The 19,180-nt window shown below is 44.1% G+C and overlaps 1 protein-coding gene across 52 annotated transcripts in view; it reads left to right on the top strand.

Moving 5' to 3' along the window:
- Ank3 (ankyrin 3) overlaps positions 1-19,180 on the top strand; it is a 623,484-nt gene that overhangs the window by 557,292 nt on the left and 47,012 nt on the right. For 24 of the 52 annotated variants that reach the window (XM_063279273.1, XM_039098850.2, XM_063279269.1 and 21 more), the window contains 7 exon segments: positions 8,050-8,261; positions 9,745-9,952; positions 11,190-11,286; positions 11,842-12,070; positions 12,678-12,803; positions 13,648-13,770; positions 15,410-15,491. In XM_063279273.1, the coding sequence (XP_063135343.1) occupies positions 8,050-8,261; positions 9,745-9,952; positions 11,190-11,286; positions 11,842-12,070; positions 12,678-12,803; positions 13,648-13,770; positions 15,410-15,491 (1,077 nt within the window). 52 annotated transcript variants of the gene reach the window in all.

Below are 19,180 nucleotides of genomic sequence, written 5' to 3'. Positions count from 1 at the left end.
CTGGGAGTCCGGGTTCCATGTCCCCTTCCTACTGTCCCTAACCTACATATCAAAGCAGTTTAGAAATGGTTCAACTCCCAGGGTCTCCTGCAGTAGCCAGTAGCTGTATTGAGTCTGATACAAATTAAAATGTGGTTACAGATGTAAACACTTAATAGAAAATGACTACCAGCTTCTAAATGTATTTGTGTCAACAGTGTATTAGAAATAGATGTGTTCCAAAATGGCACTTCTTTTCAATGCTTACCTTTATCAGGCCTAAGGTGATGGTAATTTTTAAAGTACCAAGTCATTGTTAAACAGAGAAGACAAATGGAGCTTTGTGTAGTGTACGTGGTACACAGCGCCATCTGCTAGAATCATCCGGTAGTAATGGTTCTGAAATTTTTTTCCAAATAGAAAAAAAGTTTCTCAAGATAGCGTTTAAAGTGCCCAAAGAATACATAACGATTTACTTTAAAATCCCCCAAAGAAATTATAACAGTATTTACATATTTTCAATCTGTTTCCATAAACTGGCATTTTAAATCAACCGAAGGAAGACTGAGGCAGAACAAAAGAAGAGGAAAATATTCCCAAAATAGGCTTTGAAACTTGATACTTAGGAAATAAAAATTGGGCCAAAGTAAACCAGTACTGATAATCCCCACCTCCCTATGGTCTCTGTGTATAGATTTGCCAGCAAGTTGATGTTCTGACCATAAAAGCGAGCTCAGGGAATGACCTCAGATATGTTGTTCCTGGGGTCAGACACAGTGCGTTAGCCCAGGCTTAGGAATCAGCATTAGCTTCCTTCGGGGTGCAGCACCTCAGAGGACAGTATGCCCAGCCCGGCAGCTCCTAGGTTCAATGCATGTGGCGGGCACCTCATGGATGGTGTGTATCCTGAAGGCACTCTCCCTGATCCAGCCTTGAGATGGGATCACACTGATTGGATTTCTCCATAAATGTAGGGGTAACCGTTTAAAGGTTTAAAGAGAGGCATCATAGAGTAATTTTTCTGAAAACTGTTTTCAGAAATGGTTAAGTAGACTGAGCAGAAATTGAACCCAAGCACAGAACTAGTCATTGGTGAAACATTGAGGCCTGTGTATTTCTTTCCTTAGACTTCACACTCACACCAACCGGGTCACAAGCAGTTCCGGAGAGCAAAGGCACCAGACACGCACAGGTGCCAGGAGCAGAACACAGATCCCCTGGAAGAGCAGGAAGTGCTCTTAAACCCTGAGCCATCTCTCCAGCTCCTGGGTTCTGAAGTTTTAAGGCCAGGTCTAGGTTGAGAGTTCACTTAGACCTTCGTTACCAAGAATGGCAAGTCTAAGTAGGAGAAGCCGGCTTTCAGGCTCCAGTACAGGACAATGAAGTCAGAGCATACACTGTTAACATACAGTGCTTGTTTCTTACGATGCGTAAATACCAGGGCAATGGTTCTCAACCCGTGAGTCACAACCCCTCTGGCAAACCTCTGTCCCATAAATATTTACATTAAAATTCTGAACAGTAGCAAAATTATGAAGCAACGAAATGAATTTATATGCATATATATCATTATGAAGTAACAAAAATAATTTTATAGTTGGGGTCAGCTCAACATGCAGAACTGTATTAAAGGGTCACAGCGTTAGGAAGGTTGAGAAGGACTGAACTGGGGATTCCAGCCTCTCTACTTCCCTATTCTTAAAAATAAATAAAGAAATAAATGGACCATTTAAAAATCTCAAAGCATATAATCCATCCTCCCCCTGCCCCAATTGGCATTGTCAGTCTTATTAATGGTTTGGTTTAGCCATCTGACTCATGTATTGGATTCTTCATATCCGGAATACAAAGCTTTGAGAAGGGCTCCATGTTCTCTTGAGTTCTTAATTCCCTTGGCCACTCCCCAAACAATAATTTGAATTATCAACACATGGATGTAAAAGACCTCCCTATGGATTAGCAGCTGGGAACACTAAGGCCTCTTAATTTTAAAAATCTTTTTAATTTTTTTTCGTGTGTGTGTGAATGTGCGCATGTCCGAGGAGGTCAGGGGACAACATTGAGGAGTGGGTTCTGTCCTTACCCAATTGATTCCATGGATGTCACTTGGGTCATTGAGCTTGTACCCACCCACTAAGCCATCTCGCTGGCCCTCAGAGCTCTTTATAAAAATTCTTAAAGGAGCACACGATAGCAACTACTTCCTTGTGCCTGCATCTGAAGTGCGGCCTAAAGGCTTCTCTCTAGACAGGAAATCATTTACACTTCTCTATCAACTCCCCCAGTTTCCTGGTTACCCCTTAAGCAACTGCTTAAGCCCTTCAGTGCCAGGCACTGCTTAGCTTAATGTGATTTCACAGTGGTTAGCTCATCTTTTGTGAGGAGAAAAATCAAACATTTAGGGCACACTGACTTCAGAGTCAAAAGCATCAAGAGAAGCTACCCTGGGGTCAGTCGATGTAGCTGTAAGTCATGGGAGAAGCTACCCCGGGGTCAGTCGATGTAGCTGTAAGTCATGGCATTGTGGAAATAAGAGTTTGTTTTCGGGTTGGGGATTTAGCTCAGTGGTAGAGCGCTTGCCTAGGAAGCGCAAGGCCCTGTTTTCTTCCCATCTGTAGGAATCTCCCACAGCTGGGTCTTTAGTAGCCTGCTTTCTTTTTTTTTTTTTTTTTGGTTCTTTTTTTCGGAGCTGGGGACTGGCCTGCTTTCTTTTTAATGTAATATTTTAATTAAGTCTTTGAGAGTCTCATGCAGTTGCTCCCTCCAGTTCCTCCTAGATCTGCCCTCCCCCTCCCCCCCTCCCCTCCCCCTCCCAACTTCATCCCTTAAACAACTCACAGAGCAGTTAGCCGGTTCCAAACATTCAGCTACCTCATTTTATTGTTGCTTAGCTCCTTAAGAACAATCCACAGCAAAATGTCATAGCCATAATATATATGTATATATATATACACACACACATACATACACACACACACACGCACACACACAATATATATATTTACTATTGTTACACATGTAGTAGACCATACTTTTTAAGTATTTTGTTTTATGGTTTTTAAGTAAATTTATTTATTTTATGTATATGTATAAAGACACCATCGCTGTCTTCAGACTCACCATAAGGCATTGAACCCCATTATAGATGGATGTGAGCCACCATGTGCTTGCTGGGAATTGAACTCAGAACTCAGGGCTCTTAACCTCTAAGCCATCTCTCCAGCCCCAAGTTTTACTCTATGTGTGTGTGTGTGTGTGTGTGTGTGTGTGTGTTGCACCCGAATACAGTGCCCACAGAACCCAGAAGAAGGCATCAGATACCACAGAGCTGGAGTTATAGGTCCTTGTGAGCCACCTGGTGAGGGTCCTAGAAACAGCACCCAGGTCCTCTGCATGAGCTGCAAACGCTCTTGACCAGCGCCATCTCTCCAGCCTCCTGCCTCCGTCCATTCTGTGTGGCACATCTTACAATTTTCCTCTTCCCCCCTCTCTCTCTTTACCCCCCTTACATGGCTAGGCAGATGGTTATATAAAAATGTGCTCAGTTGGTTGCTAGAAGGTAATGGGATTCTGCAGAATGATACATTGCTGTTGTAAAATTATTAAAAAAAAAAAAGACTTTTTTTTCCCCTCTAGATCCGGCACCACAGTGCCCCAAGGTATTTGCCAGATATCTTGCCAGAAACACACATCCCCACTCCATGGCAGCCCAATGTCTCTACCGCCACACACTCCCCCAAAGTCAAATCGCCACAAGAAAGAACACACACCCCAATAACTCTGATCCAGTTGATAAGATACACTTGCCCACCTAAACATACAAAGCCCTCGACACATTTATCCCTTAAGAACATTCATAACAACCTGTAAATGTGCAGAGTGGAATCTTAACATCAGCCTCCATGTTCTCCCCGTGGCAGCTTCTTCGTAGCCTTCTCCAGTCTTCTGGTTCCAGTCTCCTCCTCCTCCCTCAAACTTTTCTCCCACCCATCCTTCCTCCTCGTCCAATGACAGGCCCCATTCTATCCTGTACCCACCCTCACCTGTATGACATCATCCTACAATACATTGTTACATTTTATCCTGTTGCTGCTGAGGAAGATCTTGAGCTGAGAATTCCACCATGACGTGTATGCATGGCTGGTGGTCCCTCCCCTCCCTGGTCCTCCCTCCCCCACTTCCCATCCTTACTCTTGGGACCCCACCTTCACCTTCCTCTACACTGTCTAAGCATTGAGCAGCCTTCTCTTCAGTGGCTGCCCTTAGCTATTCCCTTTCTAACCCACTATATCACTAATTGTTTTGTTTTGTTTTGTTTTTGCATTTCTCTTGACTTCTTGATTCCTTTTGATTCTCTCGAGGAAACGCTGCACATATTTTAAACATACAAACACGATATAACCACACAAACATGATATAATCTGGTTACAAGGGGACTTGGAAAGATCTTGTTACTACGCTCATCTGCTGTGTCCTGGAAATCAGAGTACTCAAGGCTGTGTATATGATCCTATTGAAAGATGGTGCCTAGGGGTCATGTATATTACTGCTTGTCTGCAATTGTGGCAGTTCATGAGATGACCAAATCGGGTGTTTCTCTAAGTTGAGGCTTATCTGCAAACTATGTTAATGTGTATGTTGATGGTCAATTGTCATGTGCAGATTTTAACAGGGTCAGGAGATCTGCTAAAAGCTTTAACATAAGGGGCATACAATACAGGGCTCCTAAGGCCCCACCAACCCTTAAAATGTCAGGAGCTGCGGGCACTGAGCCTCCGGAACCTCCTGTGAACATGTCTGGCGTGTGGAAGGTGATGGAGAACGATCAGGAGTTCTACCCCCTTCTTGGCTGCAAGTTCAAGTCCAGCCTCGGCTAGATGAGACCCTATCTTAAGACCACAAATAGCCAGGCATGCTGGTACATTCCTTTAATTCCCTAGCCCCCAGCCCTCGGAAGACAGAGACAAGCAGATGTCTGTGAGTTCAAAGCCAGCTTGGTTTATATAGTGAACTCCAGGACAGCCAGGGCTATGCAGAGAGATCCTGTCTCAAAAATAACAAAGCAAACAAAACCACAAAATGACAAATAAACCTAGAAGAAAAAGGAAGCAGAGACGAGCTCTCCTTTAAGCGTACACGCACACATATGCTTGCTGTATGATACGTGCACACATTCAACTTAGATGGCGCGAATGCCTTTAAAGATGACGCCATAGCAATGTAAGCAGGTGGCCTGCCTTGCATAAAACAGGTCGCCCATTAGATCCCAGGATACAGCAGATTGTACATTAAATCCTTACCAATGTGTGCACATGTACCCAGCACATATGAATGCACACGTATACATACATAAACACAGGCACACAAGCACACATGCACACACACACACACACACACACACACACACACACACACGTGTACACATCCCGGCATGCACACACACACACAGGTTGTGGGCAGTAAATGTGTATTATTGCCCCTCTCCCAAAATACGCCTCCCCAGTGGGTCCAGGATGCCCTTGAACACTCAGAAGGCACAGGTCTTTCCTACCGGAATTAGGAAAAACTCGGAGATTTGAAAGCCAGTTCATGGTCATGGCAGTCTTCATGAACAGCTTGAGCCACTTTGTGGGACAACCCAAAGACAAATTGGTGACAAAGACAAAAGATCCCCATGGTGATAATGTGACATAGTCATTGGCACGGACGATCTGGACTTTCTCTGGTGGCTCCTGCACTTCTGCTGCCCCCCACCCCCGACTCCCCGACTCCCTCTATTAGAGTAATTCCCACCCAAGTGGTAACTTTAATTCCTGCGCATGTCCAGTAACTAAGGATGTATATGGCGGGCCTTCTGTGAACACTTGGTAGGTGAATGAATCCAGAGCTTTCTGCGCACCCACAGGACTGTATAGCATGTGGCTGAGTGGCACGTCCTGTTGATGGCCATGTGGCTGTCCACACTCACCTTTCAAGCAATGAAGCTTTGCATGAGCCTATGGGGAAAAAAACTATAAGAAAACAGGACTTCTAGGTTCAAGAGATTTCATTTTGAATGGAGGGTTCCCAATCATATTCTCCTGAATTTGTCATTTTATTTATTATTGTGGATGCTGTGGCACACATGTGGCGTTAGAAGGACAACTTTCAGGAGCTGACTCTGTCTGTCCCTGACATTGGGTTCAGGTTTCCCAGCAAACACCTTTACCTGCTGAGCCATCTCATGGGCCCTCAGTAACATTCCCAAAAGATCTTTACCAATTAACACACACCCGTGATGGACAGGACACAGTTTCCTATAATGCTCTGATTCTACTAAGTAGGGTCTTCGGGTCGACAAGACGACTCCATGGTTAAAGCTACTTGTTGCTAAGCCTGATGACCTGAGTTCGATTCCACGTGGTGGAAAGAGAGAACCAACTCCCACAGTTGTTCTCTGAGTTCCACATATGTTCACACACATGTTTAACATGTAAATAAATGAACATAACTAAAACGTACCTCCATTCAACCAGACTTTACATTTAAGTATGTTTTGGTGTGTGTGTGTGTGTGTGTGTGTGTGTGTGTGTGTGTGTGAGAGAGAGAGAGAGAGAGAGAGAGAGAGAGAGGCTCACAGAGGTCAAACAAGCATGTCAGATCCTCCAGGCCCAGAGTTACAGGTAGTTGTGAGTTGCCCAACATGAGTGTTAGGAACTGGACTGGGACCCTCTGGAAGAGTAGAAAACACCTTTAACCACTGAGCCATCTCTCCAGACCCACTTCAGATGGTTACTAAGGATTCTGGCTTTCTAGTTCGGGATAGCAAGGTTTGCTCTAACCCAAAGCTATGGGTGTGCTTGCTAGTGCTCACCAAGATCCCAGTGTTTAAAGACATTTGTTCCTCCAAGTAGAATCTATAAGTAGATTTGCAGTATCTTTGCAAAGTTTGATATTTTATGACCCCTATAGTTTTCTCTACATTAAAAATATATTTATTTATATATCTTTATTATATAATCTGTATATTTATAGTTATATTACTATAAAATATGTTATTTGTATAATATATATTTTTATTTACCATAGCTATTAAAGAGAAAGAAATCTGATTAGATTGGGAGTTAAACAAGGGACAAAAACCAAATATTGTGTGACCCCACATGAATAGGAGGAAACGAAGTTGGTCTCATCCACATTGAGGCTTGAATGATGGAAAGGAGGCGGGGAGGAGGGAGAGGAGGGAGAATAGGAGAGGGTAGGGGTGAGTAGGGGAGAGGAGGAGAGAGGTTGAGCATTAGGACAGAGCAAAGCGTTCTGCTGTGATACCGCACAATGAAGTGGGTGACTGCAGATGACATGGTGTACTGTACATTTCAAAAGGCTACAAGGAAAAATTTTGATTTTTTTTTTTTTACCAAAAGAAAAAATTTTTTGAGAAGATAGATATATGTGAACTGGTTCATGCATCAGAGTACATAATGAGCCAAAATGTCTCATGGTACTTCATAAGTATGTTCAATTTGCATGTTTTATTTTTTTTTAAGATTTATTTATTTCATGTATATGAGTACACTGTCGCTGTCTTCAGACACACCAGAAGAGGCCATCAGATCCCATTACAGATGGTTGTGAGCTACCATGTGGTTGCTGGGATTTGAACTCAGGACCTCTGGAAGAGCAGTCAGTGCTCTAACCACTGGGCCATTTCTCTCTCCTCCAATTTGAATATTTTAGAATATCAATTCAAATTTTAAAAATTACTTTCTAGGGCTAGGGGTTTGGCCCTGCTGTCAAAGTGCTTGACAGGTGTGTATGAAGCCCTGGGTTCAATCCTCAGCACCCCATAAAACTAGACCTCAGCACCCCATAAAACTAGACGTGCAGGCCTGTAATCTTAGAAAATGGGAGGCAGCGCTGGAGGATCAGAAGTTCAACTTATCCTCGGCTATCTAGCAAGTCTGAAGCCAGCCTGGGTTACATGAGACCTTGAGTCAGTGAACAGTTTTAAAGTTGTTTTCAATCCCAGTAGTTAGCAGGGTGCTCTGTGCAAAGGTACACGCTCACGACTTCTCAACCTCTCTCTTCTAGAACTTGACAGCCCAGAAGAGTTGGGCACAAAGCGCATCTGCAGAATCATCACGAAGGATTTCCCCCAGTATTTCGCTGTGGTTTCCCGGATTAAGCAGGAAAGCAACCAGATTGGTCCCGAAGGTGGGATTCTGAGCAGCACCACGGTCCCCCTCGTCCAGGCGTCTTTCCCAGAGGGTGCCTTAACCAAAAGGATCCGTGTGGGTCTGCAGGTACTAAGCATGTACTTTCCAAGTCCTCTGCGCATGTCCCCGACCCAGGGGCAGCACATCTGTCTCTGGAAACATCCCAGAAGTTCATCCTTAGTGATCTTGACAATTAGGCTGTTTGGGGGATTTTTACCTCATCTCAAATGCAAAGGGTAAAGTGTAAAGTCAGCTCACCGACCAGTCCGATGGAGTTCTGTGTTTTAGCAGTTTTCTGTTTAAGAGTCTCCGTTGGGGCTGGGGAGGTGACTCTTCTGGTAAACGCCTTCTGAGCAGAGAACTGGGGGTTTGATCCCCTGCTCCCATTTTTAAAAAAGCCAGGTGAGGTGGCATTCCCTGGGTATGAGGGAAGCTCTGACACAGGAGGATCCCAGGCAGTCCTGACAAACTGACAGCTCCATAGTCCATGAAAGACCTTCTCTCAGAAAAGAAGGCAGAGGGCAGGAGAAAGACCCTTTGGGACCTCCAGCCTCTGCATACAAGTACATACAAGTACATACATGCACAGCCTCTGTTGGTTTTGTATAGGGCAGTACACTGGAGTTTGATCTATAACACGTTGCTTCTGCACGGAAACCTGTTCACTATCGGGTTTAAGAACTTCGTAAATGCTGGACTTTGTCCAAACCAGTTGGAACTTGTTTGAGTTCAGAGAGCGGACTGGAAAGCTTGGCAAAAATGGTCCTTGCATTCGCTCGTTTCAATTAGTTTAGTCTTTGACATTTGTTTCCCTTTATTGAATAGAATAAACTGAAAGCAATGAAACGATCGTTTTATTGTTAATATAGTAATAAATGAGCATCAGCTTTTCTTTGTGACGCTGGAATGTCATGTCAAGGGGTAGGGGGTGGGGGACATTGTGGGTGGTTGGTAAAACACTGAGATGCAGAACCCCGTGTGTCGGTGAGGTCCCCTTCCTGACTCCTGTGTTGAACCACTTCCCCAGACTCCAAAGACACAGTGGAATTGGTTGGACCTGGTTGACTAGAATCCATACGTTCTGGGTTATATATGGGTCCTTACCTCTGAGAGTATTTATTTATTTATCTATTTTATTTATTTATTTATTTATTTATTTATTTATTTATTTATTTATTGCACATGGCAATTTTGTGAGTTTTTGTGGTACACTGATTGATTGATTGATTGATTGATTGATTGATTGCACAAGATGATTTTGTGAGTCTTTGTGATGCATATGCCGAGGTCGCTCCACTTTCTTTCTCTCTGCTCTGGGTTTTGGCTCCCTCTCCTTCCAGCAAGCTAGTAGGATCCATTCCCCTGAGGAAACCGTTCCCACTCTCCTGTATTTTCACTTCTCAGCCTTCTTGTTACACTGAGAAAAATGGATAAAGACAGACATGAATTTTCTCATCAAGTGTCCTCCAACGATTCTCAATTAAAAACTACATCTTGATTAAAAATTAAAACGAAATAATAACAATAAAGTCTCCTTTTATTTAAGGTACTTTTCCCCTTTTGTCTATAGGCTCAGCCCGTACCAGAGGAGACTGTGAAAAAGATCCTTGGAAACAAAGCAACGTTTAGCCCAATTGTCACGGTGGAGCCGAGGAGGAGGAAATTCCATAAGCCGATCACCATGACCATCCCGGTGCCCCCACCCTCGGGAGAAGGCGTGTCCAATGGGTACAAGGGGGACACCACGCCCAGCCTGCGACTCCTCTGCAGCATTACAGGTTTGGTCCCTTCCTGAGGGTCTACAGCATTACAGGTTTGGTCCCTTCCTGAGGGGACTCCTGTCTGTCAGCCCTGACGACTGCGCAGACACGGGGGAGAACAAGGAAGAAGTCCTGTATTTTCTTCCATTCTCTCCCCGGAAGAGTTTCCGTTAGGAACGGGGCTCCTGATATATCTGAAGCTCAGGGCTGTTTCCTGACATTAGTGTCATAGCAGGTCACCTCTCTTAATATCATGAGGTGTTTTCGACCCAGCTAGAGAACTCAGGGGACTGTCCTGGCAACCGTGACAGGCAAATTGGTCCAACACACACATACCACAACACACGTACAACATACACAGCAATGCAAACAGAACTTTAGAATGCAGACCTCCCTGGTTGGTCGCTGAGCTCATGTCAAAGGTGAACAAAGTTTTCATCTTCCTGGACTTACTCTTTGATGTCCAGTTCCCCCGACAATCCTAGAAAAGTGGTATTTCAGCCAGGGGCAAAATGAACAGCTTCTTAAACTTGATAATTTCCTACGCCACTTAAGGGGGGGGAGGCGATTTTAGAGACTTAAGGAGATGGTTCAGTTGTAAACATGATCCCCTCAACACACTTGTCTGTAATCCCGGCATTGGGGGGCAGGGAGAAAGGCAGGCAGATCCCTGCACCTAGGTGGACCAGCCTAGTTGAATGGTAGACATTGTTTCAAAAAATAATGTGAGGGGTTGGGGATTTAGCTCAGTGGTAGAGTGCTTGCCTAGGAAGTGCAAGGCCCTGGGTTCAGTCCCCAGCTCCGAAAAAAAGAAAAAAGAAAAAAAATGTAGATGATGAAGGAAGATACCCAATGTCTTCCTCTGTACTACAAAGACATGCACACACACACATACACACACACACACACACACACACACACACACACACACACACACACACACACACACACATGCCCCCCTGAAGCTACTAAGTCTTTACAGTGACACAGTGTAATGGTGATACACTTATCAAATTTACCCCAAATTCAAACCATCCCTTGTGATCCTGACAAAGAGAAAACAATTCGTGTATTTGTGAGTTCCGGCGAACCCCCAGTTGGCAGAAGAGGGTATATCGGAGTGCATTACTGCACTGCAGAACCGTTAGCCCTCTAGCTGCCAGTTAGTGGCTGCTAGGAGAGCAGCCTGGTGATGGGCAGTCAGTCAGCGGGGAGCTGCTTTGTGATAAAGTCACCCTGTCTGTGCTCTTCCCAGGAGGGACCTCGCCGGCTCAGTGGGAAGACATCACAGGCACAACCCCGCTGACCTTCATAAAGGACTGTGTGTCTTTCACAACCAATGTTTCAGCCAGGTATGGAAGTGAAAGTTCCAAGAGCACCATGGAATTCATTTTCTTACCTTTTGGGAAGTAAAAAATGTAACTTTCAATAAATATATATTATTTAACATATAATTAATATAATTTAAATTTTATATATTTAAAACATTTTCTCATATATTTTATATATAAATATTTTTACATATATTTAATATTATTTTTAATTTATGGGAAAGGACAGATCATTAATTTTTTTAGGAAAAGTATTACTGAGTAATACACTGCCTTTTGTTTGATACAGAGCAAATATCTTTGCTATTTAAATGAGCAAGTTTATAACGCTCAGTTTAGGCTCCATTAGACTCTGATGCTTTTCATCTTATTTCATGATTTGATTAGTTTTTGATGTTGGGGATAAACATGCTAAAAAAACCATTTGCTCTCCCAGGTGGTCACATCCCCAGCCCCTGATATCCTTCACTGTAAGAACTTTTGGGTTTATTTTAGTACCTTTGTTCATGTTGAGTTTTGTCTTGTTTGTTTGTTTTTCATTTTCACACTCACTGTGTGCTGTTTTATTCTCCTCAGGTTCTGGCTGGCGGACTGCCATCAGGTGTTAGAAACCGTAGGGCTAGCCTCGCAGCTGTACAGAGAGTTGATATGTGTCCCCTACATGGCCAAGTTTGTTGTTTTTGCCAAAACAAACGACCCAGTGGAATCCTCCCTAAGGTGCTTCTGTATGACAGACGACAGAGTGGACAAAACCCTGGAGCAGCAGGAGAATTTCGAGGAGGTTGCCAGAAGCAAAGACATCGAGGTAACCTGGGCTACAAGAATGAGCATCTGTCTGTGCATTCCCCAGAGATGGGTTTATCTGAGGGCTGTAGCAGCATACACTGTACAGAAGTGTCACAGGCACTCATGTTTTATCTTAAAACTTTGAAATGGCTTCATCCTCAAATGATTTAAAAGCTTTGAACTCACTCAGCTGATTAGGAGATAATGGGAGGAGCCTAAACTACTCTCCACTGTCCTAGGGCTGGCTGAATGCTTTTATTTTTGAGGTCACTTTCCCCACATAGGACCATAATTTTCCTTTTCCAGACCCCAGAGGTCATGTGAGTATTGGACAGCCAAAATAGAAAGATCTCAGTCTACGTAAGGCAGTGTTGTGAGGCATTTTCTCTGACATGTTTAGAATTGCTGGGAGAGGAAGCTAATCCTGTTGCATGCATGTTGGTTAAAATAGCTACTGATCATGGCTGCCAGATGGTGAGCGCTCAGACATACTTTCAAAGCAAAGGACCCCACAGTTGTAACTTCCTCAATGCTATGTCAGACTTTGAGGCTAATTTGACTTAAAACTCTCACCATCTTTCTAGGTCAAGTTAACATTAAATTGTGCGTTTCTTTTACTCTGGAAGGTTCTGGAAGGAAAGCCCATCTATGTTGATTGCTATGGAAACCTGGCTCCTCTGACCAAAGGAGGGCAGCAGCTTGTTTTTAACTTCTATTCTTTCAAAGAAAACAGACTGCCATTTTCCATCAAGGTAAATTCCCTTTAACACAGGCTCTGCATGTTTGTCTTTCAAAAGTCCCAAGAGAACCAACCTTTTAAAAAACGATGTATTCCGTTTGAATTATCCCACCAAATACCACTTAGAGAACAAGGTCAGATTCTGTTCTAATTCCAACAGGGTGAATTTTTCAAGCTAGTGAAGATTTAACATTGGCAAAGGAACATTCACATTTATACACACACACACACACACAACCCTGGAGGAGGCGGAGGCAGACAGGTCTTTGTGAGTTTAATGCCAACCTGCTCTACACAGTGAATTCTGGGCTAATCCAAGTCTGTATAGTGAGGTTCTGTCTCAGAATATACCAAAATAATAATAAAAATATAATAATTATTTTTAGGGAAGTGTTTATAAAGTAAAACGACCCAGAGCAGGATGGACCACGTTTAGTTACCTTGGATTTCCGTTTCCTCGGGGAGTTCAGGCTCGCTCAGGGGGCCCTCTTCCCCGTCTTTTGCTTTTTCAGTGTTTCAAACACTGAAGCGCTGAGAAATTAAATTAGTGGGAAGACAGAAGATGCACATAGCCTAGAATAGCTTGCCATGTGAAACAAGGCGAGTGGCCATCTTTATTGGTTAAACCCAGAATGGCTTGTCACGTGAGACAAGCAAGCGGCCACCCCATTGGTTAAGCCCAGAATGTCTTGTCACGTGAGATAAGTGAGTAGCCGTCCTATTGGTTAAGCCAGGAGCTGCGCCTCTGCTCTTTGCCAGGTTCATCCTGGGTTCCCATCCTTCTATGATCGCTTGATAAACCCCTGCAGGATGAGAACCAGTCTCTGTGTAACCATCAGTTATCCAAACTCTTCTAGGTTAGAGACACCAGCCAAGAGCCCTGCGGCCGTCTGTCTTTCCTGAAGGAGCCGAAAACAACAAAAGGATTACCCCAAACGGCTGTTTGCAACTTAAATATTACTCTACCGGCGCATAAAAAGGTATCTTTTAAAATGGTTTGTTTCCACTTCACCCCTGGTCTCGGGGCAGTGGGCCCTTGGTATGTAATTAAGGAATGCTTTGTGACACTCCAAAAGCCCCCGAAACTCGAGTCGTGTTAGTCTCAGTGTGTAGTTGCCGTCCTGTTGCTATGGTGTCCTGTTCCTATGAGTCTGTATGATGGCATCCTCTGTGGATTGCTTCTGCTGGTAGTCCGTAGATCTTTATGCTTCCAAATGATCGTCACGCATTAATTTGCCTTGGGTGTATGGTCCGCGCTGCTGTTTTTACTGGGCTCTCTTGCTTTTGCTTTGCTTTCTAAATCAGCTTGCGTTGTGTACTCCTACTCAGTCCTTCTCATATCCTGACACTGTTTTCCCTGCTGTCCATTATAATATTCCTTGTCTCTGCAATGCATCTTGGGACCAAAAGGAGACAGAGTCAGATCAAGATGATGAGGTAATATGAACACTTCTGTTCTTATTCTATCCAAGGTAGACTAGATACTAGATATGCGTGGAAAAGCTTTCTGCGGGCTCAGGTGTGGGAACAGCCAAAATGACCTCGTGCGTCTTAGCGGATCCTGAGGTGGAGTTAGCTTTCTTGAAGGTGGCTCACTCTTCCTCGCTGTGCATGAACGGGTGCTTCAGCGCATTCTGCAAAAGCCATAGCGAGTGAAAAGACCTGGAGCTGCTCACGCATTTTTAAACATGACAGATCGCCATGCAGCGAATTAATATTGTTTCTTGTTTCCCCGGGCGAATTTTACTCTCCACTGCCCTCTGCCCATTTTATCCTGTCACTTGTAACTCAAGACTTTGGTTATCATATGGAATTGTGTTGTACAAATCAACTATGTCTTACGTATGTAAAAATATTTTCTAACCGACTGTGGATAGATATTTTGCCATTCTGGCTAAAGAATTTGTCTTGGCCATTTTAAAAAAGGATTTTCTTTTTTAAACTATGTGTCTATGTGTTTATGTGTGGGTGTGCATACACGAGTGTAGTGCCTGTGGAAGCTAGGAGAGGACATCACACACACACACACACATACACACACACACAGACGCACGCATGCACACACACACGCATGCACGCACGAGATTGTAAGCTGTGTTTTAAAGAGTACCATTGTTCAGTTTTACAAGAGTTTTTCCCTGATACCTCCACATATTCCTGTAATTGGATTTTTTTAAAAGCCCATGTGCCAATAATAGTGGCCATTCAAGTCTCACAACGGCCGACAAGACCATCTACCTGTTTTTAGTCTTCTCATCTCTGCTACGTGCCTGTCCCCGGTCCCCACAATGGCTATTAGAATGATGCTTTCTGTACCTCGTAGTGAGCGTGCTCTGTGATATGTGTGTGTGCTTTCAAGGTAACGAGCCGGGGGAGGGTGGGGAGGGACTCACCTTGCGCCCTCTGAAGTCCTGTGTAGTCTGCTGTGTGTGTACCTCAACCTGCCGAGGTGCGGTCATGTGGTTGAGAGTTCAGGGTGGGATTGGGTAGAAGCCCAAGGGGGGTAATAAGAGGGCCTAAGGCTGGACAGGACATGGCCATCCCATCCAGTGAAATGTGTCAGGGCATAAAGGTGTCACGGAGGAGGTGGAAACACTGTCTTCTCTCCTTCCTTTTCAGGCTGAGAAGGCAGACAGACGCCAGAGCTTCACATCCCTAGCCTTACGTAAGCGCTACAGCTACTTGACTGAGCCCAGCATGAGTGAGTTTCCTGACACGTCCACTAATCCGGGTCAATGTTTTAGAAGAAGAGACATTTTTTCTATACGCTCTAAATTATGATGTGGTTTGGAAAATAAACACCCTGAACCAATTGCCTACAGAGAAATTTCATAAGCCTATTATGAAATTTTAAGGTGCCACGGATCGGAGGCACAGATCCTCCAGGTCAAAGCTGCAAGGGATTCTAATCTTGAAGTTAGTCATGAACTCGTTTATTTATAAACAGTTTTGTCTTGTATTTCTTTCACCCCTTTGAAAGCCTCGATTTGACTTGGTGATTATTAATGTGCTCAGAGATAAACACTGGTGTTCCTTTGAATGTGTGCTCAAAAGGGAAGGTGTGTATTTACTTGTGTCTATTTGTGGTGGCACGGGCGATGGCTAAGTCCTTTGTCATCTGTTCTCTTACGAGACCTAGATCATGGGCTACTCCTTCCGGTGGTTTTCCTTCTGTAAGGCTCATGTTCTAACTTCTGAGGATAATACTAGTTGATGGCCTTCTACCTCACCCCACTTCTCTTCTGCTGAAAATGTCTTTTTTTTTTTTTTTTGGTTCTTTTTTTTCGGAGCTGGGGACCAAACCCAGGGCCTTACACTTTGAAAATGTCATTTCTAAGGCTGTTCTTGGACTATTCTGGGAGAGCTCCTTGGTCCTAGTGGTCGAATTTACTCATAAACGGCTCGAAAGTGCTAGGGACTGGCTCAGCAGTTGTAAGTCCATTTGGTCACATTGTCTTTCTCTACCTTTTCCTCCTGGGTGGTCACAGTGTGCAACCCATGGTCACCATAGTCCTGGAGGCAGTCCTAGCTCCAGGGGGACCATGACTACAGAATGCGGGTGCCCAGTTTCATCAACACCGGGGCCTGCCACTCTAACAGAGAACTGTAACTTTAAAAAAAAAAAATTGAGATGAAAACCCTTCGTCATCAGTCATGGGCTCCTAGATATTTCACATTTCCATTCCCAGAGGCTTGGGGATGTAACAGGAGGAATTGGAATGCTGGCCTCTCCCTCTTCTTCTAGGTTCTGTGGGCCAGCATGCCTGTGACACAGTGGAAAATGGCTTCACTGGGTGTCACAGTGCACTTGACTCTTATGTCTGTTAGGGAAGTTTTTGTATTCAGATTCCAAATGTGGAATAGAGGAGAAACGTAGATAGAAAGCCTGTCGTGTTCTTGAACATTCCCTTAGACCTGATTTTTCTGCTCTGGCAGACACAGCTCTATTCTTCCAGAAGCATCTGTCAGAAACTCGTTCTTGTGACAGAGAATGGGGAAGCGCAGCTTGCCTGTAGCCAGTTGGTTTTTCAGTCAAGTCAACGGGGTTTAACTCTGGGCTGTGGTTTCCTTTTGAGATAGTCGCTGGAAGTTCCTGGGTGGTGGTCTTGGCTTTTGACAAGTAGTTTTAGTTGAGGAGACTACATTAGGTCAGAGACAGGCAGGTTTCCCTAACTCTGTCCCCAGGGTGTCAGTTATCTGGAACACCTGAGATACAAGCCCTGCATGTCCTGGGTGAGTTTGCCTTGCACGCACACAAGTGTGGCTCTCTGGCTTGTGACCTAGGTCTGTTCAGTTTACCTTTGATGTTTTTGGGAGAGGAAAGGGTTTTGGTTTTGGTTTGCTTCTTGTCTGTTTTGTGCCAGGGGACATGGAGAACTGGAACGGAAGGGTGAGAAAGGACTAAGAGAAAAGACTGTAAGGGAAAGGTTCCAGCCTCTGGAGGTGCTAAATCCTAAATGAATTACACTTTCCCCCAAGTCCTTCTTCCCGGGGTGTTGTTAACTGATAGACCAACCAGAATCGGCCATGCTCACAGAGGATTTCATGAAGTGGGTGTCACTAAAACATAAAATATGCAGCCACATGGTAATTCGGTGGCTCCTTTCAACATTATAAACCATAGAAGGACTTCAAAAGAACGTCTCTCAGGGCCTGCAGTGGGGCTCAGTGATTACTGCGCTTGCAGGGGCCCGAGTTCAGGTCCCAGGACTCACATCAGACAGCTCACCACAGCCCATGACTCCAGCTCCAGGGGATCTAACACCCTCTTCTGCACTCAGGCCATTGAATCTAAAGAATCACCAAGCCGCCACATGTCTACGGTGTGACCGTCCCCACGGGTCAAGCACTAGGTTGTGGATAGTAATGGCCAGATGGGGTTGTGCCCTTGTGAGTGAGGTTCCCTTAGCCCTTCTGCTTTAGTAAGGGGTGAGGCAGGTTCTCATGTCCTTGGCCCACCCCACTGTCACCGTAAACTGTTGCCTTTTTGGAACAAGACTGTTTGTTCATCATCACTGGTGTGGGACAATTTGCAGGCATTGCAGACCTGTAACCAGGTTAGCTTTTTTGTACGAAAGTAGAGATGGCCAAGCTTGAATGCGTAGCGTCCAGGGTATGCCCACCTCATGTGTGGGTTTCTTGCCTGTTTTGGGAAGAATGTTGGTGTGTGTTGGTATCACCGGGCCCATTTATCCTTGAGGCTGTTGGAGCGTTTATGAATGAGTAATTACACATTCGTGATGAGTATTACGAATATTGTAGAGTGGCACCAGAATTGGTTCCTTTGCACTTGGTAAGCATGTCATGTTTGTATCTTAGGGCACTGTAGGTACTTGTGATGTATGGGGTCTTCAAACTATAGTTATGCTTTTTAGATTTCCCCCATGATACCTTTTGAGAGTCAACCATATTATGGAGATAAAGATATAAATTCCGTCTTCCTTATAATGAAGCAAGCGTCAGATATGGATTCTTTTGTAGATCAATTTAAAAAATGTATCACACAGTTTCCTAAGATCTCAAAAGGTACCAAGACTTCACCCCTCATGGAAAAAGTGTGCTCTTCTTTCCAAACGTTCTTGAGAAAGTATTTTCAGACATTTTATATATATATATATATTATACTGTGCATATTAATACTGCTTTAAACCGTATTACCTCCCTGGCTTGTTTGCCATGGTAAACCAACCGCGCATGATCCAATGTTTTCAGTTGCTTTGCTTGCTCTGGTAACCATGAACCATATTTTTCTGTTTTTCCACCCCCCTTTTTTTTGTGTGTGTGTATGTACACATGCATTTTGAATATCATTTCATACCACATTTTCTCCCCCTCCCCCTCATCAAAAGGAATAGACTGCATGGGACGAGTCGATGCAAACATTCCTTTTCGTTGTTTTAAGTTTGTGGTTGACAGCTCCAACTCAGACAATTTCTTGCTCTTATTGGCTTTTTTGTGGGTGTGGAACCTAACGAGTTGTGCATGGAAGAAACAGATTTAAAAACCCAGTGGCTTCACGGTTTGCACACCAGTTGCCTGTCTCTTACCAGTTAGCTTGGACTCTGCATGATAAAGCTTGAGTGATTTCTTTTTTCTGGAAAGGGAAACAGAACAAACAAATAACAAAAACAAAAACAAAACAAACAAAAAAAAAACAAACAACCAAGTTTCTAATATGTAACGTGTGGGCTCACATACTGAAATGGTTCTAACCAGGTGCAATTGATGGCGGACGAGCCGTAGCCGAGGGACCACTCGAGAGTCTTGAGACGCTGTCTGTGGTTGCACGGAGTAGACATATGTATGCGTACAGGCTAAACAGAATGCCTGCCGCTATTTCTAACCCAGCACACAAGAAAGTCAATAGGACGTAAGGAGGCGTTTTCCACT

The sequence above is a fragment of the Rattus norvegicus genome, chromosome 20, assembly GCF_036323735.1.
Source record: "Rattus norvegicus strain BN/NHsdMcwi chromosome 20, GRCr8, whole genome shotgun sequence".
NCBI classification, from domain to species: Eukaryota; Metazoa; Chordata; class Mammalia; order Rodentia; family Muridae; genus Rattus; species Rattus norvegicus.
This window is presented reverse-complemented; position numbering and strand designations above follow the sequence as displayed.